The sequence below is a fragment of the Penicillium daleae genome (assembly GCF_028827525.1).
Source record: "Penicillium daleae strain IBT 16125 chromosome Unknown utg000001l_segment0_segment0, whole genome shotgun sequence".
Classification (NCBI taxonomy): domain Eukaryota; kingdom Fungi; phylum Ascomycota; class Eurotiomycetes; order Eurotiales; family Aspergillaceae; genus Penicillium; species Penicillium daleae.
The window spans coordinates 580,009-604,548 of record NW_026623149.1 but is presented as its reverse complement, the minus strand read 5'-3'; the positions used below and the strand labels follow the sequence as shown (position 1 = coordinate 604,548).

General features: G+C 48.7%; 9 protein-coding genes across 9 annotated transcripts; 6 read left to right on the top strand and 3 right to left on the bottom strand.

Moving 5' to 3' along the window:
* Nucleotides 1-317: 317 nt before the first annotated feature.
* On the top strand, nt 318-2,024 carry N7458_000191 (uncharacterized protein; the record flags this gene model as incomplete). The annotated part of the gene is made up of 2 exons (XM_056903585.1): nt 318-402; nt 463-2,024. 2 exons carry the CDS (start codon nt 318-320, stop codon nt 2,022-2,024), a joined length of 1,647 nt encoding a protein of 548 aa, XP_056771352.1.
* A 2,953-nt stretch (nt 2,025-4,977) lies between these two features.
* On the top strand, nt 4,978-5,523 carry N7458_000190 (GNAT family N-acetyltransferase; the record flags this gene model as incomplete). The annotated part of the gene is made up of 1 exon (XM_056903584.1): nt 4,978-5,523. The coding sequence occupies one exon, from the start codon at nt 4,978-4,980 to the stop codon at nt 5,521-5,523; it is 546 nt and encodes a 181-aa protein (XP_056771351.1).
* Nucleotides 5,524-7,244: 1,721 nt separating this feature from the next.
* On the top strand, nt 7,245-7,665 carry N7458_000189 (uncharacterized protein; the record flags this gene model as incomplete). The annotated part of the gene is made up of 3 exons (XM_056903583.1): nt 7,245-7,278; nt 7,333-7,398; nt 7,502-7,665. 3 exons carry the CDS (start codon nt 7,245-7,247, stop codon nt 7,663-7,665), a joined length of 264 nt encoding a protein of 87 aa, XP_056771350.1.
* A 1,207-nt stretch (nt 7,666-8,872) lies between these two features.
* N7458_000188 (uncharacterized protein) lies at nt 8,873-10,084 on the top strand (the record flags this gene model as incomplete). The annotated part of the gene is made up of 3 exons (XM_056903582.1): nt 8,873-9,106; nt 9,165-9,506; nt 9,908-10,084. 3 exons carry the CDS (start codon nt 8,873-8,875, stop codon nt 10,082-10,084), a joined length of 753 nt encoding a protein of 250 aa, XP_056771349.1.
* Nucleotides 10,085-11,381: 1,297 nt separating this feature from the next.
* N7458_000187 (uncharacterized protein) lies at nt 11,382-13,482 on the bottom strand (the record flags this gene model as incomplete). The annotated part of the gene is made up of 5 exons (XM_056903581.1): nt 11,382-11,425; nt 11,503-12,530; nt 12,601-12,852; nt 12,920-13,040; nt 13,110-13,482. The coding sequence occupies 5 exons, from the start codon at nt 13,480-13,482 to the stop codon at nt 11,382-11,384; spliced, it is 1,818 nt and encodes a 605-aa protein (XP_056771348.1).
* A 1,301-nt stretch (nt 13,483-14,783) lies between these two features.
* On the top strand, nt 14,784-15,356 carry N7458_000186 (copper transporter family protein; the record flags this gene model as incomplete). The annotated part of the gene is made up of 2 exons (XM_056903580.1): nt 14,784-15,166; nt 15,239-15,356. The coding sequence occupies 2 exons, from the start codon at nt 14,784-14,786 to the stop codon at nt 15,354-15,356; spliced, it is 501 nt and encodes a 166-aa protein (XP_056771347.1).
* A 553-nt stretch (nt 15,357-15,909) lies between these two features.
* Nucleotides 15,910-17,150, top strand: N7458_000185 (uncharacterized protein; the record flags this gene model as incomplete). Its single annotated transcript, XM_056903579.1, has 4 exons — nt 15,910-16,121; nt 16,222-16,455; nt 16,564-16,638; nt 16,736-17,150. 4 exons carry the CDS (start codon nt 15,910-15,912, stop codon nt 17,148-17,150), a joined length of 936 nt encoding a protein of 311 aa, XP_056771346.1.
* Nucleotides 17,151-17,558: 408 nt separating this feature from the next.
* N7458_000184 (uncharacterized protein) lies at nt 17,559-19,370 on the bottom strand (the record flags this gene model as incomplete). Its single annotated transcript, XM_056903578.1, has 2 exons — nt 17,559-19,034; nt 19,122-19,370. The coding sequence occupies 2 exons, from the start codon at nt 19,368-19,370 to the stop codon at nt 17,559-17,561; spliced, it is 1,725 nt and encodes a 574-aa protein (XP_056771345.1).
* Nucleotides 19,371-19,751: 381 nt separating this feature from the next.
* On the bottom strand, nt 19,752-21,024 carry N7458_000183 (fungal specific transcription factor domain-containing protein; the record flags this gene model as incomplete). Its single annotated transcript, XM_056903577.1, has 2 exons — nt 19,752-20,417; nt 20,578-21,024. 2 exons carry the CDS (start codon nt 21,022-21,024, stop codon nt 19,752-19,754), a joined length of 1,113 nt encoding a protein of 370 aa, XP_056771344.1.
* Nucleotides 21,025-24,540: the final 3,516 nt, after the last annotated feature.

Sequence of the window (24,540 nt, the reverse complement as noted above, 5' to 3'; positions counted from 1 at the left end):
CTTCTTTGTACAACGCGTAGTAACTCCTAGTTAAGCTATTCTATGAGAATAATATGTCTGTCAAGCTTGGTCTTTGTCTTTATATCAAGCCACCGACTGTAGTACTCGTACATCGTGCAAATGTTCCACCCTCGCTGGCGGTTTCCTTTCTTTAAATTAGAGTTTCGGAGTGGGAAGTGGGAGAGACCATCTGCTGTTGTGCAGTATAGCAGGGCATATTGCTTAAAGAGTGACCAAACGCAGTGTTATCTGCTTTTAATACTGACACACTCTGATTTTCCAACAGATAGCCGGGATATTATTTGAAATTTTCTATTATGTCACCTCTTTTGTTCGCCCAACGTATCCTTATATCTGGAGAGTCGGTAACTCGAGCGACGGCTTTGAGAGATGAAATTATTAGTAGGTAGAACAATTAAGCACCTACGAAAATCTTCAAGTTTTAACAAGTGCGTGCTCAAGGAAACATTGGTGGGGAAGCCAGTATCCAGGTCGAAACTATCACGGTCTCAGGTCCGGACGGTGATTCGAGCGTGAGAGACGCGATTATTGCTGGGTTAAATGAGCTCAGAGGATTTGCGGACACTTTCCTCATTGATGCCAGAAGCCCTCCACCTGCTGGTGAAGATGCACTCTGGGATGTACCGCTTAGTGAGTGGTGTCGAGAGCACCCCACTAAAAACAGCCAGAAGTCAACGCTTCTTCGGGCAAAATCATTTCTTCAGCTTCTGATCCAGAAGTTTGAGTCCACCCCAAGATTTGCGGTGGTTATCTTGGGAAATCGCCATGATTTTGGTGCAGGTTGCGAAATACTCTTGACAAAGCTCCAAAGAGATATTTCGCGCTTAAATAAGGATTCAACCGTTCATTTTATCGACTTTGCGCGCTCTGGAGAGAATGTACAGAGTGAACCCGTTTCTGCAGCTGTTAAAATACTTCTTTCATCGAGAAGTGACCGCAAACTTGTGTCTATCAGTGAGATTTTGAATCTTGTTCATGAGGATGTAACTCCCCTCAAAGAAGACTCGATCAACCAGGACAACCCACAGGCGGAATACCCTGCATCCGACTTGACCTTATGCAGATCCTTAAACATAAAGAAGAGATCCGTCAAAATTGCCCTCTCCTTTGATTTTGATGCTCTCTCTGCCTTCCTTGGGACGGGAGATCATCCAGAGAACAACTTGGCCGATTACAGTACAGGTATTTTTGCCGGTCAAGTTGGAGGTCGCAGATTACTTCGGGTGCTGAAAAAGCATGGAATAGCCGATCAGGTCACTTGGTTCATTCCCGGGCACACCATGGAAACCTTTGAGGATACCGTGAAGGAGATTGTTCAATGTGGAGCTGAAATTGGGTTGCACGGTTATGCTCATGAAGGGGCATACCAGATGACTGAGGCGCAAGAGCGTGATGTTTTGGTCAAATGCATGGAGGTAGCACAGCGCTTGACTGGGAAGAAAGTCCAAGGATATCGGGCTCCCATGTATCAGCTTCGAGAGACCACGATTGAGCTCCTCAAAGAGTTCGGGTTTCTTTATGACTCTTCACTCAGCCATCATGACTCCCAGCCATACTTAGTTCCATGCGCACCACCTGTCCAACGAATTGATTTCTCGAAACCTGCCAGTAGCTGGCTGCGCCCTACACGATTGTCTGATATGGAAAGTCCGACGGCTGGTAGACCTCTTGTTGAGATTCCCACTGGTTGGAACAATGAAGACATGATGGCACTCCAGTACTTCCCACATCTTCACAATAGCCACGGACATGTGGATGCTCGCGTTGTTGAGCAGCGCTGGAAAGACATTTTTCTCTGGCTTTGGGAGAATCCAGACCTGGAAGATGGGAGCTTTGTTTTCCCCCTCCTCATGCACCCTGACACTAGTGGAATGGCTCATGTTACTGGCATGGTGGACCGCTTCATTGGCTGGCTTCGTGGATGGGGGGATTCGGTGCAGTTTCACACATTTTCTAGTATCGCTCAGTCTTGGCTTGAAGAGAAGATGAAGCAGCAAGGTTGAACTCCCCACCGATCGACAAGTTCAAGTACACCCTAATTCTGCAATTTTGCAGGGACCTTGGATTTTGGTATACCAATGAAACAAAGTGTCCCTTGAGGTAGTCTTAAGCGAGAATACAGAATAAATTAAATAACTAGAGAGCCATGATCTTACTCGGTTATGTATAAAGAGTAGAATAAGTAGATCAATACCAAATATAGATGTTTCATTTGGTGCTGGACTAGGCAGATGTGAGAGAAGTAGCGATCGCTCCAACGAAACATTACATTTCGGTCAGATATTGTTGTCAGAATGATTTTCAGAACAAAAATTAGAACGATTTGGCAGTTAAACTGCCTGATCAGTTGCGCCACACGAAGTTCGTTAACTGTTTGGTTGTTCCTGAATCGCGAGGACACTCAGGGTCTGATAGTACTTAGTCCCCTCGTCTCTGACCGACCAACGAGAGGCGCCTTGGCAGCTTCCGCGGGTCAGCTATGGGTCTGGGATCGGCTCCTGCTTGGAACACAAAGCAGCAGTCGTTTGACCTCGTATTAAAATCAATGACAACACCCTTCTCTTGTGAATCTTCCGTCAACGTTCTATGGGTAAAATCCTGTGACAGTACTCATAGTACAAATTCAGATCATGACCATCCCTTTCAATCCCGCGGTCATGTTCAGTGTGTACATCACAAAATACGATAGAGCCAATGACATGGACTGGTTGTTTTGGTCTATACTTAAACAAGAAGGCTCCGTTTATCTGGTGGATAGCCTATAATATATCAACACCAATCACATCAGGGCCGCCCGAAGTCTCCGACTAATCCTCAAATTTTCTCCTGCATCTACAGGTTATGGAGAAGCGCTTCCGTCGTTCTCTCGAGCTAGATGATGCAACTACTGTATAATGCATGAATAAGCATTACTATCATCTGCAAGCATGACCATGACCGATCCTAATTAGCTCGACTTACGCGAATAGCTAATAATCTCTGAGCCTCGAGATTATATATACCCTTAAAGCCGGCCCTGGATCCCTCGATTAATTAGTCTCCATGGTCGCAATCAACTATCAAAATTCAATTCCATCCTGACTAGTGCAACCTTTGGCACACATACAACCCACAAGGGGAAGATTCCTGCTCTCCTAAGTGCCGTCGCCCTTTTCGGCCATGCCAGTGCCTTATGGGGCCAGATGGCCGCCGGTGACAAGGAATATTCCGCGAGCCATTTTACCCAAAAAATCTACATCACTTATTATGTCACCGGTTTGACCTACTCTTGCTCTCTCTATAATGGCTTTGGTGATTGTACGACAGAGAAATGCCATGTCGGGTAAGTTTAGCTCTTATGACTCGCCTTGAGAAACAACACTGAATCTGAGGTGATCCAGTTTCGTCGAAACCACTACTGGATACTACCCCGGATTTGACGCTCAATTATGACTAACTAGCGATGGATGTCATAACATCGACTTTGAGGGCGCTTTATGCGGCGCTGGCCATGGTTACTGCTGTGGCTCGTTACCTTGCAGTTTCACCGCTAAGCTGGAATTTAAGGTTATAGACTTGTATCGCGATTGGGTCACACTGCGAGTACATACTAATAGCATTCGTCCTTAAGATTCAATATCTGCTGCTTTCTCAATTATTTGGGGCTCGAGAGGTCATCGTGATATAGAATACACTGATTGCTATCTAAGGTCATTCCTGTGAGCTAAAGGTGCCTCAAGAAGCAGCTAACATATGTTCGTACGCCGTGAATTTCTGCCGCATACTGTAAATTGCATTAGATCATATGCATTTGTCAACTCAGCAGCCCTGTTTATTTCGGGACCAGTGTACAGTGACATTAACAAGAATGTTTGAACCCTTCCAAGGATGGCCCCTTTACATGATGTCAACTGACTATAGTTGTACTTTCAGTTTTACCATATTTTTGAATGTTATGGTGTCCCTGGTCTAGCAAGGATAAGAAATTGATGCAGTTGAAGCTCTTCCAAGGTTGGCTACCTCTGCCAGCCGGAGTCGTGCTCGGCCCGTGGAGCTCTACACAGGTACCAACTGGTCGCTTGCCAGATATATATTCCTGTGTCACAGACCCCCGGACTTCGGTTCAATGCTGCTTGTAACATTAGGTTGCGACGGTGAACATATTATCTTTATTATAGATCAAGTTTAAACTTTGTGTGTTTTGAATATCATCAGGAAATATCGGAAATGTTTAAAGTCGCAAGAGCCCGTACCTAAAACCACCTTTTGTCTCTATGTAGGAAGTTTCGCGATGGCACCTCTCTACTTCATAGACTCAAAACTTGACTCGTTACATCAACCAGCACCAAGTGGCCGAGCGGTAACTCGACCATCCACTTCTTCCTTGGTCTAGTGGTCATGATTTCCGCTTGTCATTAACTCCGATAAGCGCGGGAGACCGGGGTTCGATTCCCCGAGGGAGAGTTTCTTTTTGCCCCCATTATACTTTTGGGTATCTACTGCAGAAGCTTTTTTGGTTTTTATGAAAGATAATCATCAAAAAGCCCATTGTTCCTTCCTCTTTGCTGTGTCCACGAACCCACCCTGCCCTTATGAGGCCCGACCTTTGACCAACTGAACACAGGGAGAAACTCTATGATTCCCATCCAAGTCACGCAGAATCCAGAAGGACTGGGTCTGATTTTGTTCGTGATGTCACGATACCTGTCTCTAGATAACTATCTAAGGCAATGAATGATTCACTGGGTTCTCGGGTTGACAGACATTCCTGGAGTGCTTATTTTGCTGTTAACCTGACAGAACAAGCCCAAATGACAGATGCCTAGAATTCGGCCCAAATAGGACTAGAGCGCGTAGCGTGTCAATGATAGGGCGCGCTAGATACCTTGCAACTCCAAATTATAAATATCGAGAATTCCGTAAAAAAACTGGAAAATACCATGGTTATACACAATACAGGCTGCGCAGAGAGGAGAAATGGCCAATGAAAATATTCGTTTCCGCATTGCGTCTCAGGATGACACAATGGCTCTCAAGCAGCTGATAGAATCAGCCTTTCGCGCCGAAGACAGCAGACGGGGATGGGTCGGGAACGCGGATCTCGCCTCACGATTCTCCATCGAAGCAGAGAATGTTGCGAACGTTATCGCCAACCCCGACAGTACATTCCTTATGGCTAGCGACACAAATGGCACACTACTGGGAACTGTAGGAGTTTCGAAGCATGACCCCGACAGCGCTCGTCTTTTCATGCTCGCGGTAGACCCCCAATGCCATCGGGGTGGAATTGGAAAACAAATCCTTACTCACGCCGAAGACTACTGCCAACGCGTATGGTGCCCCAAAGTCCTGGGACTGAACGCTCTTTCGTCCCGCGAGGCTCTTATATCGTGGTACATGCGCCGTGGATTCCGAAAGACGGGGGAGACCAGCCCATTTCCCCGCGAGGAGTTCAAAGACCTGGATTTGCCTGATGACCTACACTTTGTCGAGTTTGTGAAGACCTTGACTCCGGCTTCCTGACGGGAATGAAGCTTTACGGCCCACACGAAGAGCGAGTGCATGACCTATGTCGCGTTTGCGATAAATCTCCCGGGGACCTGTGAAGATTCAAGCCCTACACCGATGTGTAAATGATGTACATGTGCGAGATCGCTCAGAGCCTGCGTGTACAGGACGCCGGATCGCTTTCGACCAACCCCTGGGAGGTAAAATCGCCTTCACTGTATTGATTGCTGTTGTATGCTGCTTGTCATCTACTGTGCGAATCAATGGGCTTAGGCGATGTCTATTGCCGCCGATGAAACTTGGGAAGAAAGACTCCAGCATTTCTCCGACTTTGTTTCATCTATCTAGCAGTGATATATCAAGTATCACGTCGAGGAGGGGTAGCTTAGTGTTCAGACGGATGATTTAGGTCCGGAATTATTATCGATTTCCTTGGATTGCTTTTCCATAATATAAATGGAGTTCTTCAGTCGCACTAGACATAAGCGGATCATATCCGAATGAGTTAATCCAAAGATGATAAGTCGGAAGGATGCTTGTTTTGAATTAGTGGGTCTGGATAAAAATGAAATGCAATTGTCTGCGAGCAATCTGATATTCCCCCCAGCTTAAGAATCCCTAGACTTTACGAGCACATGATAAATTGGGAATTCAGAATAGCAGGTCAAGATTTAGACACATGGGAAGGAGTTTGGCAATCAAAAGTGTACCTCAATGTCAAGGCCCGGGCAGGGACTTCTTCAAGGGAGGTTCTTCCAATTAGTCTTCAGGGCATATCCGAAACTTCGACGTTTCAGTCTATTGCCGAACACAGTAATGGGACTCTAACCATCATAAGCATGAAACCTCACGGACCCACGCTTGAGTTAAGCTAATAAGGCTGAAATATATCAGAGGTCCTTCATGCCCCTTGAACCAACCGTATATATGTACACTAGCGGTTGCTTTTCTGTTTCTCTTCTCTCTTCTTCTATTTATCCTCCAGCTCGCTCTCTGAAGCAGAACGTGGGTATCCAACTCTCAACAAGGATCAGGATTTCTACTATATTACTTTTAGTTTGGACAGGCCTGAGATTCTTGAACCCAAAATGCGCACTGCTTATACCTTCCTTCCTGCGGTCGCCGCTATTGGTGCGGCCGCCACACAACCCTCCGATTCGTGAGCTTTTGGGAACAGTCTTTTTTATCTCGGATCTCCTTCGGGAAATGCTCGCATTACAAAGGCCACCTATTCCATTGTGCCTCCTTTGGTTCCATCAGGTTCAACTGTGTCCAACAACAATGATGAAATTTGGGTCTCTGTGTGGGTTGGGGCCTCATCAACTGCGGGAGACGACAATGCCAACTTGTACCACCCGTTATTCAACTGGTCCCCAGATCAAGAGTCACAGTACGTGAAATTTGTTAACATGAACACCATCACACTGGCGCATACTAACCGGGATATTTTATAGAGGTTGCTCTGCCTCTGTGGACGAGTGGTGCGTCGCCGCAAGCACCTATCCTCCAGGTATGGAACGCTACCTCCTGTGCGGTCAGAGATGAAGATGGCTTCGCCGATGCTAAACCCTTTTTGTACTCAGATGGCCAAGTTGGACAAGCATATGTGACAGTGCCTCAAAACACCACTGTTGACTATGAGATTCAGAAGACCTTACAAGTCGAAATACCGAACAAGTCACTAACAAATAATCTTAGTCGCCGACGTGAATGGTCAGGTCGTCCAGACTGTTACCATGGAAGACAAGGTCATCTCAAAACAGAGCGATAGTGAGTAGTAATTTTACCCTCAAGATATTCGCTCATGGCTGACTCGAAATTTAGTTCTCGATGCTGCTCTCCAATATCTCTATTCCAGCAACGAATGCTATACTGGCTCGGGCGGCTCTGGTATGCTCGCTGGTTACAGTATGTCATGTCATTCTACGTCTTGATAGATCTAGCTGCTTGTCAGTACATACTAACTTTGCTTCAGATATCACCAACCTGACAGTTACGCTGAGTGAGGCCGACACCAGCTTTGCTAATGTCATGAGCCTCGGTAGTGTTACGGACTCTACATTCAAGTCCACCGATGGTGGTATCACCTGCAACACCGACAGAATTACAGTCTCAAGCATTAACTTCGACTCTTCGTCTGACACTGTGGTTGACTAAAACATGGAATGACCCAGAGGCTCTTTAGCCGTTAGGTAGCATTGCCATCCTACTTCATCATACATCCTGACTGACCGGGAAATTGGGCATTTCTTCTTACTTCCTTTGTGTTCAATTTATTTGAATACTATAGGTGCCCGGGAGAAATTGTCTACTGAAGCTTAAGCATTGCTCCAAATTTGTAGCCCTTAAAAAAACTTCCAGTACGTTTATTTAAGCCAGTGGCTCAATCTCTTAGTCAACCACAGTGTCAGACGAAGAGTAATGGATAAGCTGCGAATGGTGCCTTATAACTCTTCTTGACCTCCCTGCAAACTCAAACAAATATTTGACCGTAGATCCCCTCGCGAAACATGAAGAAACAGCAGAATGACAATGTCAGCGTTATGTTTTGTAAAAGACTTGGTTTGATCACATACGACCATAGGGTGTGGAGAACAGGGCTTCCCGTCCGCTCAGCCGTACTTAAGCCACACGCCGGTCAGTTAGTAGTATGGTGGGTGACCACATGCGAATCCTGACTGTTGTATGTTTTTTGGGTTTGGATTTTTTTACTTTCCAAGATAGTGAGTGCTCTTACCACTTTACACTTCAGCCCCTTTAGGCCCCCTTCACTTGAACGCCTAGATTCCGGGTCAGGAAGGCCCTCCAGGTCCGGGCCGCTCAGTAGGGTGTTTAGTCAGCACTCCACCGACGTCACGGATCCAAGTGCCGCCCTGGAGGAACTAAACTTAGCGTTCCTGGAGCCAAACCTGTAACGTAATCCACAGCCATTCGGAACACCCCAAAACACCATACAAAAGACGATTTTTCAGGTCATAGTATATCAACAACAAGAAGTTGCTTTTGGCTGATTTTTACGCCATGACTTCTCAGCATCAGAAATAGTATAGCAAACTGAAACAATTGCTTACCTGCGATACCAAAAATACGCAGTGATGTAGATATATAGGTCTACATTGTCACACTCCAAAATATTTCATGACCCAAGGGCAATACCAGGTAGTACGATGTACTAAATACTAAGATACCATAACATTATATACTTGTCCTTGAGTGTTGAAAGATGAAGTCGTGAAATACTACATTCTGTATGGTGTTTTGGGGTGCTCCGTCCTTGGCAATGGCTGTGGATTACGTTCAACACTCCTATTTTCTCCAAGCTGCTTTTTCCACGAAATCGAAGACCCAACAGTCAATCAGCTTTATGGCAACAACCCACTGGCCCGGTGGCATTCCCCGCGGGATCAAGCATTATCCCAAAACAGATCTATCTCAAGAAGAGCTCAGGGAAGAAGTCAAAGGCTGGCTACTCTTCGTCCAAGAAAGCTGGGTTCCACGCGACCGGGCCAATGTCAGCGACGACGACAAGGAGTACGAACTACGCCAGTGTCGAGCCCTAGTTCAAAAATGGGCTTCCGAGTCGCAAGAGTTTCGTGATGTTAGGCCAACACCATTATTTTCAAGCATTCATTGAACCGAAATTGACGCTATGATAGTCGTTCCATAACCGCGCCTTAGGCAATGAGCTTAACTACCCCCTTGAGGCGTTGGAACACGTGTCCAATACTCAGCAGCCCTGTGAAACGAGACATGTTGTTTGCATTGCACCAATTGATGCGACGTATCCCGTGAACCGGGCGCGATGGGTTAAGCTCGCGATTCTATTTTACCGTTACGATATTGAATCGGGGCACTGTCTCCCTTTCGATAACGTCATCCCCACGGCGGCGGTTCTGAACCCAGAAACTACAAGTACCTGTTCTGTTGAAGATTTTCTTCCCTGGTATTGTCTTGAGAATGCCGAGTTTCCAACTATCCAGATGACACGTCCTGGAACGGTACTCTATTGTCCTTATGAACGATACTTTATGATAGTTGATGAGGAGGGGTCGAGAACCGGTCGTTTTGCGGTCGTCGATTTTAAAAGTGATGGGACTATGAAGAACTCAGTTCCCTGCGCCCTTTCAATATGTATCTTTTCGTGAATGATCTCTTTTTATTTGGGAGAGCAGATGTACAAGCGATACGTGAGAGACCAGGTGGTCACGGACATCAGAACCAGCCGTTCGTTTCGCCTTGAGCTGTCCCCTCTTGAACCTCACTATATGTTTCTATTATATACTAACGGAGTGGTGCAAACAGAATTGATATGGATCTACCTATCGTGGATATCCTACTATCAGTGGCTGAACCAAGCGGCCCGCTCGCTCCACACACGATATATTCCGACCGTGAACAGTTTGAAAAGGATATTGAATTCTATGCGCCTGGTTATCTGGCCCTTGAAGCGGCTGGGAAAGGCGGGGAGTATGATTTTAGGCGCTTGACTGAGCCCGACGACATTCCATTCGATAGGAAGCCGGCGTATCAGAGGATGATGGCGGATGTCATGGCTGGTGGACGTCCCCCTTTGTGAAGGTATCCCCGGCGTTGAGATTTTACCTTGATTCCCGAGGGACTCGGAAGAACACCAGCGACGAGACAATTTGATAAGAGCTAAATCAGATGACAAAGTGTTGAAATGAGACGCCCGAAGACCCGCTGCATTGCACTGCCGCTTCCCGATCGATAGCTAGCCCCGTCCTCGGCGATAACTAAACTTATCTCTTTACTCTTCTAAGATAGCTAAGATAGTTAGAATCTATTAATTCCTCTTCTTTTCCATCTTTTGAGTCTCTATAAGACAGGGCCTGAGCCAGCTTGCTCAACACCTGTATAGTCAGCGAAGGGAATTTGACGGCAGACCCCCCTGATCTTCTAGTACAGCCCTCACATATCTTTTACAAAGGATTTGTCTGCGGAGGAGTCTGTAGTAGCAAGCGTATTTTCATGCAGTACCTGGCGGAGTCGACTGCAAGTTGCGGCGAGGTGAAGCGCGTCCGAAAGAGGGAGCTCCCCGAATATTTTGATGACGATCTCTATAGGAATGAGGATTGGCTATAGTACTGTATGCTGATTAGTGTTGCGAAATGATGGTAGCACTTTGGCTGCTCCGTTCCGCACTTTCATCATTGCCTCGAAAGAGATTCTAAGAGCAGGGTAGAATACTGCTATCGTAATCACTGCCACATCCTCCCATCTGGAGTTGCCTTCATCTCTCTGGTCTAGGCAGCAGGAGTTCCCTCCGCCGCTGCGTACCGGCTGATTAGTCTTGGTCAACTTGTGTTAACTCCCAACGAACCACTTAAGGTAAAGTGGTCACTCGGCCAACTGAGCAAGACTTTTCAGGTAGTTTCTGTGATCTGGAATGGTTGGGTTGGGGCAGTTCTGGTTTCGCCTTATACATTTCCTGTGGATGCTTCTACTTTGAACTTTGAACTGTAAATTTTGGTCTCTGCTGCGTAGGAATTTGCTGATTGGACACTTTTAGATGCACCGATCATTTTGACTATCGTGGCAATCTTCGCCATCATCTCGTGGATTCTTATACCGGCTAATGCTTGGGTTCCTCGGGGACGACCGACGAGCCCAGTAGCTCATGCTGAATAAGCGAATTTGGAGTGGTGGCAGCAAGCGTATAAGGCCATAGGTAGCTCTGGGACTACAATAACAAATCCGAATTGAGCTCCACTAGGATAGCTGAGACATACACCAGGTGGGCAGGAATCCAGTTCCTCACAGAACTGCTGGAGAAGTAGTTGAATGGAAAGTTGAGCAGTGTAATATTCAAAGGGTATATGTGGCCGTTGGAAAAATTGCAACACAACAATAACTCATGCTTCGTCTCTTTCCTCCACACTGGCAAGATGCTCAGTATCTGCAATCTCATGTTAGTATGTTCTTCGAAAACATTCGACCGTCAATGGAGTACAGATACTCACGAGAATTTCTCACTATGCAGCCATACTTCTCTCGCATAACCAGGCTTTCCAGAAAGAATATCCTTCTGCGCAACGGCGGCTGCTTCACGAACGTCGTGAATCATCGAAGAGGGTCCACACACGACCACACCAACTGAGACAGTTTCCTGATCAGCCATCCGTTGAATTGCAGCCGCGAGATCCGGTCGCCCAGTGAAGAATTGGATGTTAAACAGTTCCCTTGTTGATTTACTGGACTCTTTTGAGCGAATGCTCTCTGCCTTGCTCGCTGCTTTGATATTTGTCTCGACCTGCTGCACCTCATTTTCTGAAAAAGTCTCGTGAATGTGAATGGACAAACCAGTCACGGGCTTTTGCTGCAGATGCCTCACCGCAATATCCTCCAATGCTTGAATGTACCAAGCCCGCATCCCTGGATCGCGAGTTGCAACGATCACCTTCATCTCTCTTGGCGTTTGATTAACCTCAAACCGGATAAAGTCTTCGATCAGAGCGAGTGTAATTCCTGCCCCGGCACCGCCGCCGATGATAAGGTTTCGATCAAAATCATCAACCCGACCGGCAGGAATACCGCCGTACGGACCGTCGATAAGGACAGGAATTTGGACGTCAGGGTTCTTCCGAGCCAGCGCCATCAGCCGACCCGTTAACCCGCCTCTTGCCTTGACATAGAAGACGAGTTGATTCTGGCAGTCTCTCTGGGGCACTGAGCAGACCGTGAACGGATGTGCAGTGAGTGCGTGCATGCCACAAGTGATGAAGCGAAGGAAAACGTGCTGGCCCGGTCCCCATTCCATTTGTGTGTCAATCATGATGCGGAGCGTGTACTCGGACTCGGGTACGAGTCGCGCCTTGTGACGGAGGCCGTGCTCGAAGTATGTCTTGCATTGTGAGTAGAGCCAGGACAGGCTGTAGAGGACTGCCGTGGCGATGAAATAATCCCAGGAGGACATGCGGAAATCACAGTGGAAGAAAAAGAAGATCACAAAGACCATAGCCATGAAGAAGTGAGTTGCCTTGAAAAATTCATAGTACCGGTTTCTGAGTGAAAAGATCGTGTAAGTACTACGCTGGCCTGGGGTATAGATTCATATCAGGGAAAGGGGCATACCGGATCCACGGGATCGACATGAAGGTCAACCATGCTTGAGCGATGATAGCAACTACACCAGTGACCCAGACTCCACCGCTACTCCATTGCTCGACAAGGTCGCCTTTCCAGATGTGAAAGACGATAAACGGGAATGTGTGGATGAGGGCTAGCACGAACATGGCCCAAGCCACCCAATTGTGCCAGATGTTGAGTTTCTCATGGGATATGCCAGTGAGAGCGGTGATTGGATTGGCTTTTGCGCTGAGGATACTGTTTCCTAGTTAGAGCTGATAATAAGAAAGTCGAAGCACTGATTGAAGGGATGCAGCGTTCGTACATCAAGAAGGGCATACAAGCCAAAGCCATGAAGCCAGTCCGGGTAGCAATGGGCGGGGAATTGCCGTAGGAGATTTCCTTCGTATTGGGCCAGTAGTATGGACGTGGCCCCAGGGTCATCGCTATATGGAAGGTGGTTAGCAATGAGGAGCTCACATCTCATATCCAACACCCGACATCGCTGAACATACCCAAGAAGAAAACCAGCCCAACCGTACCCAACAGGAACATTCCAATCGACTGCGAATTCCAGCTACGTATCCTCCACCCCTTATACGACAAGAAACGGAATCCTGCAAAGATCCGAGATAGTAAGGAGTGCTGCTTAATACGCTGGGACGATATCCCCGAAACGACACGTCCAATGGTGAACAGCCCAATTGCGACCAGGAAGAAGGCTACCGTTGGTAAGGCGTAGCGGTGGTCTGCCTGGTACCAAAACAGCCAATAAGAGGATTTGAATGCACATTGCTCTGCGGTCATTGTGCAATTGCCGGCATCGCGACTGGAGTGCAGGAGGACTGGCTGGTCCAGCCAGGGAAGCATGCTCATGGCCATATCCATGGCTGCGATGTGGTAGGAACCTGTTTTGACGCTCGGTGCCTGAGGGGGAATATTTGTTAAGGGTGTATTGTGTATTGTGATTTGGTTAGTTTCACGGTGTATATTGTGGGATATGCTGAAGAAATATAGACGAGTACGATCCTCTCGAGCAGGCCAGCATTATTAATACGTTCAAGCACAGAACCCTTCAGATAGACACGTATCATTGAGTTTCCAGTGTTTGGGAAACCCGACTTTTCTCCTTCGATCGCGCGACTCCACTTCCAAAGCCGGCCCCTCGACTCAAATCGTGCTCGGCCCAGGACTTCAATCTTCGCTTTTGCAGGCTTGGAATGTGCTCATAAGAGCTCTCGCTGTACACTGGACGAACGGCATGTCATGCGATTGCGCGCACGGTCAGTATGCTTGACTAACACAGATACTTTAACTATCCTGCTCAAAAGCCAGCAAATATTCTCATATCTCGCGTATGCGGTTTCTCCTTTTGGAAATAGTCTCTGGCATGGACTCCATTTCTCCGTTCAGAGCGGATTCACAGCTATCCAAGTGGACCAACCAGGACCACATCAATCTATCAAACATCCTGAACAACGATACTGGACATACCTTCTCATAATCCCATTGCATATTCGCTTCGCAAGTTCCCTTCTTCGGTCTAAAGATGAGCATATTTGCGGGCGTTTCCATCGCACCAAGTGGATCTTCCCGCTGCTTAGCTCCGCCCGATTCCCGCAAGCCAATCATGCCCTTTTTGATGGTGCACATCCAAGATTGATCTGGCTGAGGCACGCGGTCGGGGCCCGCTAGGGCTGGGATTTGACTGGTTGTTTGGAGTGCGATGGATTGTCTGTACAGAGCTCGGAGAATGTTGTGTTCCGTTATTGGGGAATCTCGCGTGGTGCGAGTCGCATGGAGTTCCACAACTCGAACAGAACGATGCTGGGCGTGGGTCTTGTCGGGTCGAGTAAGGGGGAGCACAAATGGGAAAATCAATCAATAAAATCAGCCGCTGCATAGACTTATTGTCTGATATTCGATTTTGGACTTTCTCGTTAGTTATTTATAATACCTTTCGGCTGCTGAGCAGAAATTATTGAGATAGAGCGACTTTTGCTTTTGAGCACCTAGCAAGGCCTGCTAATTCGAACATCATACCATATAACAGCTACACCCGCTGGCTCCTTTTTAATTAATCACCGCTCCGTCGAAAAGAACCCAAAATGATGGACATGTCCGATATGACAACGGCAACGTCCACCATGTCCATGTCCATGTCCACCACAACCTCAACATCCAGCTCAATGGACATGTCCTCGTCCATGATGTACATGTCCGACATGGCCATGACCTTCTTCACCTCATTCAAAACTCCCCTCTACTCAACCGCCTGGACGCCTTCCACTCAAGGCCAATACGCCGGGACCTGCATTTTCCTGATCGTGCTCGCCGTCATACTCCGCGTCCTCCTTGCTCTCCGGCCGATCCTCGAGGGACGTGCGTGGACCGATAGCGTACGGCACAGCATGTTGGATGAGAATATTCCTGACGAGGCTCGGACGAAGCGTATTTCTAGAGTACGGTTGAGCATGCAGGAGCTTGGGCGTCGCTGGTCGCGCTGGCGTGTGAATCCGGCGGCGGGTCGCGCGACGTATGAGTTGGTTGTTGCGGGCATGGCTTATTTACTGTGAGTTCTTGTCGTTCTATACTTATATTCTCAGATTTGCTGTCTCGGATGAAATTTTTAATGCCAGTATAGCATGCTGGGAGTTATGACGATGAATGTGGGCTATTTCATGTCTGTGCTGGGTGGGATTTGGCTGGGGACTTTCATTATGGGTGGAGTTGCGTCGGAGAGCTCCATGCTGCACTGTTAATATTACTTCCCTGTAATACATATATTGAAGTCTCCACTCAAAAAAATCATTTCACAAGCTCATGAAAAGGGAAGACATCTTGCGAATCCATTCAAGACAAACATCTCCAAATCCGAGTCAAACAGGCAACGCACAGCCTGGTCCAGCAAAAAGCAACATACTAATTTCTGCACTTCTCATTGGCGCGAAAAGGGCTGAAGGCTGGCCCCCACGTAGTACCTCAAACAGTCCAAACACACCAAACATCTCCTTTGACGCGAGGGATACGCGACGCGGCTTTTTATTGGAGTATCTGCCATTCCGACTCGGAGATGGGAAAGACTATCAAGTGTGGTGCAAACACAACCATCATTGTCAACATCATGATATTTCAACCTGAATCATTGCAATTACCTATAAAGACGACGGTATACCCAACAGCTCCTAGACCATCACGATCAGTACATTCCAAAGCTATCAATTTACGTACTATTCCCATCCCCCTTGTTATTTGAATCACTCAATTCCTCATTAAATTCTACTCCCAACTCCTACTACGCTATAAACACATAAAATGCTCTACAACCGCATCGCAATATATGGCCACCGCGGCTGGGCCAGTTCAGCTATCGCGCAAGCCCTCCTCACCTCTGGCGCCCCAGCAAAACTCCTCTACAGACCAGGCTCAAATGCAAACGGGTTAAAGGGGAGATTTGACGAGATCAAAGTAGACGTCCAAGACCAGGATGCTCTTCGTGCAGCGCTGGAGGATGTTGATATTTTGATGTAGCTGGCCCCTACTTCAAACAATACGATTTTTACCATTCCACTCGTTCAGGATAAAAGTAATACGAATACTAATGCTAATGTTGGTTTATCTTTATAGATCACTCGTTGGAAGAGAAGATATCCGCCTCCAACACGCTTTTATCCAGGCCATCCCGCACACGGACGTACAGCTCTTTGTTCCTTCGGATCTGGCATTCCGCTGCGATGAGCAGGGTCTGCGGATCTCCGTTAATAAGGAGAAAGATGGTGTGGAGCGTGCGGCGAGGGAAGCGGGTGTTGCGACTTGTGTGATTTTGCCGGGTGTTTTTGCGGAGTCTGGGTTAAATACTGGGTATGTGTCTTGTTTCCAGATTATTATTATTGTTGTTGCTGTTCTTGAACATAGATTGAGATGGAAGTTGGAAGCTGGACGCCGAAGCTGAAGCTGATATTGTTATAGATTGCTGGGCGTGGACGTCGTGGGCAACAGGATTGCATTCACAGGGGACTCGAGGAATCAGGTGTTGAATATTTGGTAAGTTAACTCTACATCAATCCTATTTCTTTCTCAATCCTCAATCTTGCTAAATAACCATATCTCAATCAAAACTTATACTAACCCACCATGCCAGTACCCGACCCTACGTCGCAACAGCCTACGCCACCATATTCCCAACCACCCCAATCCGCATCCTCCACAATCGCACAATCGGCCTCTCCGAGTTCCGCAGCACAGGCACCGAAATCGCCACCGCCCTGCAGAAAAAGCACGGTGTCGCGCCCCAGATTTTCCAGCATAGTCTGGCTGAGGTTGACAGCCAGATTGATGAGTGTGTGCGATTGGGAAAGCCGTTGGGGTTGGGGTGGTATTGTCGACGGCGGTGGGGGGCAGGTGACTGTGTTGATGCGTTGGGGGGTGACGTTTGGGATGGAGATAGGGAGGTGGAGAAGAGGAGTTTGGAGGATTTGATTGTGAGGGGGAAGTTGGGGCTGTATAGGGAGTTGCCGCGGGAGATTTTGGAGTTGTTGGATAAGACCTTTTATTGAGGATTGTAGGGATAGGGTTATTATTATTTCTAGGAATGAATGGATTGGTGATTGTGGTTTGTTTGATGAGATGTGAATTCATTGTAGCTTGTAGCTTCGTGTATGCTCGTGACTATCATAAGGTCGCTATCGATGCGAGATGCCACAATGGAGTATGTAGAGAAGAGTTGGATGACATTGAGAAAAATAAACGACAAGAAACCAGGGAACTGAATCAAGAAACAACGCTCCAAAGATCAAATAAACCCACCGCCCAGTAAGCACCGATATATGTCGTGACTCGTGACTGACAAATGCTGCTTGCTGACGCTGAATTGAAATCGAAAAGAGATGATATGGATATGCAGAGTGGAGGACGGAAAAACAAAGGCATCATAGAAAGAAAAGAAACCATCAAGTCATAAATCATCAGTCGTATAGAGGCGCTCGTCGCGGCAACGAGGGATTATATGCAGCATCTTCCGCCAACGTAGTCGGGACATACCGCTTCGCCGCAGAACTTCGAACAGGACTCGTCCACCGAGAAGTCCGTGGGTGGAGTCCGGCACTGCTAAACGAGCGCGGCCGTTCTGAGCCACTCCCACCACTACCAGGCCGACTGCCACCCGTGCTCCCGCCGCTGTAGCTACCTCGCCGGGTATCCTCTGGCTCGAGGTTAAACCGGTGACGAGGCACAGCCCGCGGCGGAGGCATCGCGCTATACTGCGGGGGCTCGGGTGCAGGTGCCGGCACGGGACCGTCGAAGATCGGGTCGCGGAATTGAATGTCTGGTGGAGGGGGAGGTCTGGAGCGTGATCGTCCTTCACGCCGGGACTTGCTGGATCTTGAAGATCGGAGCTCGTGGCTGCCGCTGCCATGGGAGCGCCGGGTACCCATCGGTGAGATTTCGCGGTAGGGTTTCCGCGTGTATGCATCATGGGAATGGCGGCGTCCGCGGGAATCAGGTGGCGGGGAAAGATTCTGACGGCGAGAGCGGTGTTTCGGGGCTGAATCGGGGACATCCTTGCGAGGGGATTGATCCGATGCATCGGCCTCATGGGAGTGTGAGTGAAAATGAGGGTGTGGTGGTGCGTCGTCCATCCCCGGGCTAAGAGGATTGGTATACCACGCTGGATGATCCCGACCTCTGGACCGCAGAGGACGATCCGTGTAGGGCGGGGCACCTGGAGACTGTACTCGAGGAGATGAGACCCCCGAGCGACCGCCATCTGGCCTGGCAAAGAATCCCGATTCCGGCCTGCGACTACTAGAACCGTGATGGTCATCAGAGCTCAACCGCCGCCGGTGACTTTTCCGTCGACTCGGCCGATCCGAGTCATAATGGGTCTTGTGTCGACGCGACCCTGATCGATGCGGAAGATGTGAAAAATAATCTTCCTCATCTGGCAACGGATCCTTCCCACTGAAATGATAATGATAAGCACCGAAATTGGGAGGAGACGTCCGATGAACGTTCCTCTTCACATAGTCGTATTCCAGTCTCTTGGCGACACCTTCATGCCACTGCAGCATTTCCGGGTCCGGTTCTGAGGGGAAGGCATCACGTGGAATATTCTTGGGAAAGGGTTCGCCCTTGGCGTCGACAATATCCCACATGCCCACCGTGTTATTGAGGAATCGCCAGTGCTCATCCGGGTCCATGAGCAGCTGGATGGTCTGCCAGCGTACGAAGCCATTTGGGCAGAGCGAGGGAACCGCGGGTGGTTCGTAGGGACTTTTTGAGGGCTGCAGACTGTGGAAACACCCGAGGGACTGGTATATGAAGGAGAGAGCTTGAGATTTGGTCTCGAGAAAGAGTGGATCGTAGTTCCCGCCGACCTTGCGATAGAACGCGGCGAGGCGGTCTGGAGTGAGATCGGTGGTAGGGTTGGAGTCGAACGAGGGCTGTTTCTGGCAGTCAGTATATGTACATTCTAGTCGTTTCGAAACTCAAGGACTGGGCCTTTTGTCGACCTGTGTTGCATGACTCACCATTAACTGTGCAATCCCGATACATAGTTGCTCCAACAGCGGGGCCGGGCTCTTGTCCGGGTTGATCAGGGTCCCCCAGTGGCTGGTCGCAGAGGCCATGGCAGGACGGGGGCTGGCACGATCGGGTGAAGGGCCAAAAGAGGAGGATGAGATCTGAGGAGGAGCATCGGGATGGTCTGCAGGAGAGTAAAGAACCAGCGATCGAGGCTCATCTCCAGGCAGCGAGGGGCGGTCAGGCACAGCACACATGGACCCACTGCGGGGAGAAGCCTCCACGGGACAATCAACGATGGAACGACCAGTAGGGAAAACAGAGTTTGGTATCTGTCTATGATAGTTTGCGAAATAACTGCTGACTCGGTGGACAGACCGTTGCAGGAAGAGAAGATTGGAAGGTAACTATTTCACATGACGAGCGTGACTCAGTCATTTGTGTGGTCATCACCAAATCCGTCAGGCCATCGGACAACGGCCCATCGGACAACCCAACCAACGCCAGTCACTCGCTAGAACGGCTGGCAGTGTCATCATACCAGCCCTTATTATCATAGTCAGCCACACTATAGGCACTATAGGTACATCTCCATCATAACAGGCAGATGTCTATTTCAGAATCATCCCACCCGCAGGTCATGCCGTCCACAGTGAGAAATTCGGCCACGAGTACATCGCATCCGCCACGCTGATCGGCACTCCCGACGGATCCAACGGCCCAAAATCAACGTCCGGCTGCGCCAGGAACTCTTCCATACTCTCATCCAAAAACACCATCTCATTACCAAACCCTCCCAGCGCACTACTACCGCTCGTGTCAGCCAGCGCCGATCCTCCTCCAGAGAGACCCACTTCACTCGCTCGTCGGGCAGCCTCAGGGAGCACAGGCAGCGTATCGGTTGGGTGCTGATCCGGCACGCGATGTGACTCGCCCGCGAGCGAGTGTCGTGCGGTTGAGCCCCGTTTGGCGCTCGGATGTGGGTTACAGGGCTGATGCTGGTCGAGACATTGTTGGACACATTGCAGGTTATCGTAGAATTCGGTCGCGGCGAGGTTGCCGTGGTCGCGCATGGCGCGGAGAATTTCGAATGCCGTTTCGAATAATGCGTAGTCGTTGTGCGTCTCGGGTTGGATTTGGCTGGAGAGGACCATGATTAGGGCCGCGGAGAAGAGGTAATGTGCGTAGAAATACCCCATGATTGGGAGAGAGCCGTTGGTCCATTCCCCCACGATCAGCGAGTGGTTGTGTCTTGCAGCGTGGATGCATGCGTCGCTCAGCGTTTTGAGAGTCTGGACGTGCGTCTGCGTGGTGGTTTGGTCAGCGTGGTCTGCATCGCGAGATTGGATGAGCGTGTAGAGAAGGATCGGTCGAGTGGCGAGGATAATACACTGGTCCAGTCAGTTTGAAACCAAGCAGAACTATATCCCGTTGCCAGGCTTATTCTTGACTAGGACGACTTACCTGATTGAATTGTAAATGCAGCGAGACTACATTCTTGGGACCAGCCCCATCACGATTTAACCGAACATGCGGGGGGAGCGCCTGCGCCCATTGCTTAAGTGAGATAAGCAGCTTTTGCTCTCGCTGCAAAAAGGAATCGGGTTGTTTCTTGCGACTGTACACTTTCTCAATCACCTGTCCTGTGATACGGGCCAGATCAATTGAAGCGACCAAGAACGGAGTATCGGAGAATTGCTCGTCATGGACATCGCCCGGAACAGTAGAGGGCATCTCAACGTGGATATCGTCATCGGCAATCTGAATAGGCCAGCCCACCTTGGACCCATACATCCGGTCAAAGACATAAATTGCCCACCACAGGCGGATTCGATGTTGCCGGTCTACAGGATCGGGGCATTGACATTCGGGGATGTCATAATTCAGTCCCAGAGTCAGACCAAGACGCATGGCGCTGCCGACCAGGAGAAAGGCAGAATGGCGGCGATTAAGGAAATATGAATAGAGTGACTAGACCGAGTGGTAAGTCGATGGGTCAATTATTCGCAATAAACTCCCTTACCAATAACAAAAGCGACTCAATGTGCGTCAAGCTCGGCCGCTCCGGCAAGATGGGAATCAGCGTCATGGCCTGAACATAATATGCCACCCCGGGCACACCACATTCAAGCGATACATTCGACCGGGTCGAGTATACCTCTCCAAGAGCAAACAAAGCAAAGAACTTGCACTTTAACACGGCGTTATCAAAGTCGGCTTTTCGATAAGCCTCTTCGAGTTCATCAATCGTCGATTTGCGCAGAACCAAATGATATACCCGGCTAACTTGGTTAAACACAATTTGAATGAGTAGACGAGCCTGCGCAAGACTCGGCCATTGAGTGGCTGGGGTTCGAAGTTTCATTAATGTCGACTCGGGTGTGTATTGTGTGCGTGGCATGTGAGATGTCGTCTTGCTTTTGGAGAGGACTTGGCGGAGTCGTGTGGCAAAGGCTGTGCAGGCTGCTTCGCCGATGTGTACTGGCGGCGTTGAGGGATCATATGGTTGGAACCATGCTCGTTCACCAAGCATAGGGTTCCGCACATGAGTGTCTGGTTCGGGGTTGGGAGCATCTGAGGATCAAATCAGTATGGTAGGTGACCACGATTGTCTTGGAAAGGATGACCTTCGGAGCGGACATTTCCATCCGGAGAGCCAAAACCTGGTGAACGAGACAGTTGTTCACGGAGACGTTCATTTTCAGCAGCAAGCTGATCCAGGTAACTGAAACAAACAGTTTAGCACTTGTCAACTCAGATAATGACTGACCCACATACCTTTCATGCACCTTGATCTGACGATCTCGATTCACATAGGCACATTCGGCAGGACAGCCGGCTTGCCGACACTTGGTACACGGCTGTTCGCCAGAACATTTAATCTTGTGGGTATGACATCGCCGGCATCTAGGGTACAGATATTAGCAAGGGTGGCTGGAGGGAGTAGGTGAGACGGCACTCAAGGCTCTACTGACGCAATTGACTTCTTCTTCTGCCGCTTGAGGACTCCATTAGTCGGCATCTTGGCTGGGATTGATACTAGTTCGCCGATATCAGTAGGAGAATGCACGAGATGCACGTATTAGAGATGATTATCGGTGAAATTGTGCGTAGGCTGGATGAAACGGCGAATTTGGTGGTTGCGTCGGCAAAGTTTGATTGTGCCGAGTGGCAATTCCGCGTTCGGTTGCTTGGCTACGACATTGTCTACTAGGCCCATAGGTTATTTTGGAATTGGGATTCACTTATTTTTGCACTCTAAAAGTAAAACTCTCTGCATTCTCAATTCAGTACACGTTTATGCTTATGCGGTATCAGGCTGGGTGGACGAGCTAATCGCAAGTGAATTGTGGGCAACTTGCCCAAGCGAAGAAACCAAGTAGCCGACTCAATACAGTACATTGAGTATCAGCACAAGGATATGCCCTGAACTTGCGATACATGTGTACATTGATATGAAAAGGTGAATGTTATCTTGGCAATCCTGAGTCTCCCTTTATATGACAATGGTCTTGTCATTACAATATGCGTGTGGCTCCCTCGGTCGGGGAGCCGATCTTTCGCCGAACACCACATAGAAGGGTCACTGCACATACATATCGATAAAGATGCCAGTTCTTATCAGATTAAACAATTATGGAGCTCCCACGGGCAGAGATTGCTTTGAGTTATCCACAGGGCTATCGGTCATTAAGATGCTAGCCGATCAAGCCGGGGAGCATTAGCATGAGCTTTAAAGCGGAGTTTTGTCAACTCGCACATTTCCACAGGAAGACGCATAAAATGGCTTAAAGTCATCCTAACACTGCCCTGTAATTAGTCTTGGTCAGGACCGTGATCGGCCTGCCTATGATGCCTAAGACAATTATTAGTTCTTAGCATTTGAGTCAGGCCATGATTGGATTCCAGTACGTTATACCCCCGTCTATGTTGATCCATCTTCACCCCTCTCTGCAAGTATTTTGAAGATGTCTGGAGTATGCGATCGCTGTATAGGCTAATTCTCGGTGGAAATTCATACATACGACCATAGGGTGTGGAGAACAGGGCTTCCCGTCCGCTCAGCCGTACGTAAGCCACACGCCGGCCAGTTAGTAGTATGGTGGGTGACCACATGCGAATCCTGGCTGTTGTATGTTTTTATTTTTGTTTATTTTTTTGAGACTCGTTGGTTGGAACAAAGCCCTTGCCACTTTACTCTTCTGCCCCGTCAGGCCCCTTCACCTGAAGGCCCTCTATTCTTCACCCGAACGCCCTGAACAGCCCTGAAGCGCTGAAGTGCCCCCTCGGCTAAACTTTCCCTCTTTCCCACCCTCCTTCACGCTCGCGTCCCGGGCCCCTCTTTGCTTTTTCTTGGTGGCCTGAACTGATCCTGATCGGAGCTGATCACGGAAAATAGATTCACCGTGGCCACTAGTTGGCCAACCACTTGGATCGCCTCCTCGCTCTTCACCGGCTAGTATAATGTTAGTTGTGGGGGAACCAAGTGCTTGTCACTGATCAAGATTTTACCCTTAGCATAGAACGGCGGCACCCAATGATGGTGGGTATCGATCTTGTCAACCGGAGGTGTGTGGTTCCAACCAATGGCCTTCTCTCGCAGCCAATCAAGACTGTGTTGGCTCATTGAGGTGAAGATATCGGGTTTGTAAAAATTGAGCAAGAGGAGTATTGCGACGGGCCAGGAAAGCAAGTCCAGCATTATGATAAAATAATTAAGAGCATTAGGGACAGCTTGCCGCATACGCCCTCAGCGGAAGGCCGGAACCATCTGGTGATGAGTCCGGGTCTACTCCGCACTTGACCACATTCCCGTATCATCCGCAGCATAAAGAGATGGGGACGCTCATGATGATTTGGGAGGATATAAACTCCATTAGCTGTTCCTAAAAGCACACCTGTTTGAACTCCCACAGGTTGCACCAGCAACACCGAAACCAGCGGGCTCCAGTGGGTAGTCATCCATATAGCGCACTTGAACGACAGTACGAGATTGGATCCTGTGTTTGTAGTGTGGCTTCCCGGATATTGCATGATTTCAAGTAGTCAGGTGGAATCAATAATGAACAATACGTTTACTTGTACATATTTCCCAATAAAAGAGCATTAAAACCTAGTCTTTCGAGCCCAGCCATATCTGGATTTTTTTTTCTTAGCTCGGGGCATCTTTGGTTCGACTCTCGGGCTACCGGCCCGAGACTCATCGTGGCCATATCAGTTGGGCAGAGTATAGTATGTTATGCTATGTATTACTTTAACCAGATCCATTGACTCGTTAGACATGAATTCTATTAAAGTGAGAGAAATATACGATCCGAGGCCCTCTTTACGCCGTTCCTTCTCCAGTCTCTCAGTCATGTCTTTGTTCAACAATCTATACACCCAAGTCTCCAAAGGAGCCTTATGCAAGGTCAGTGAGATCAGAAT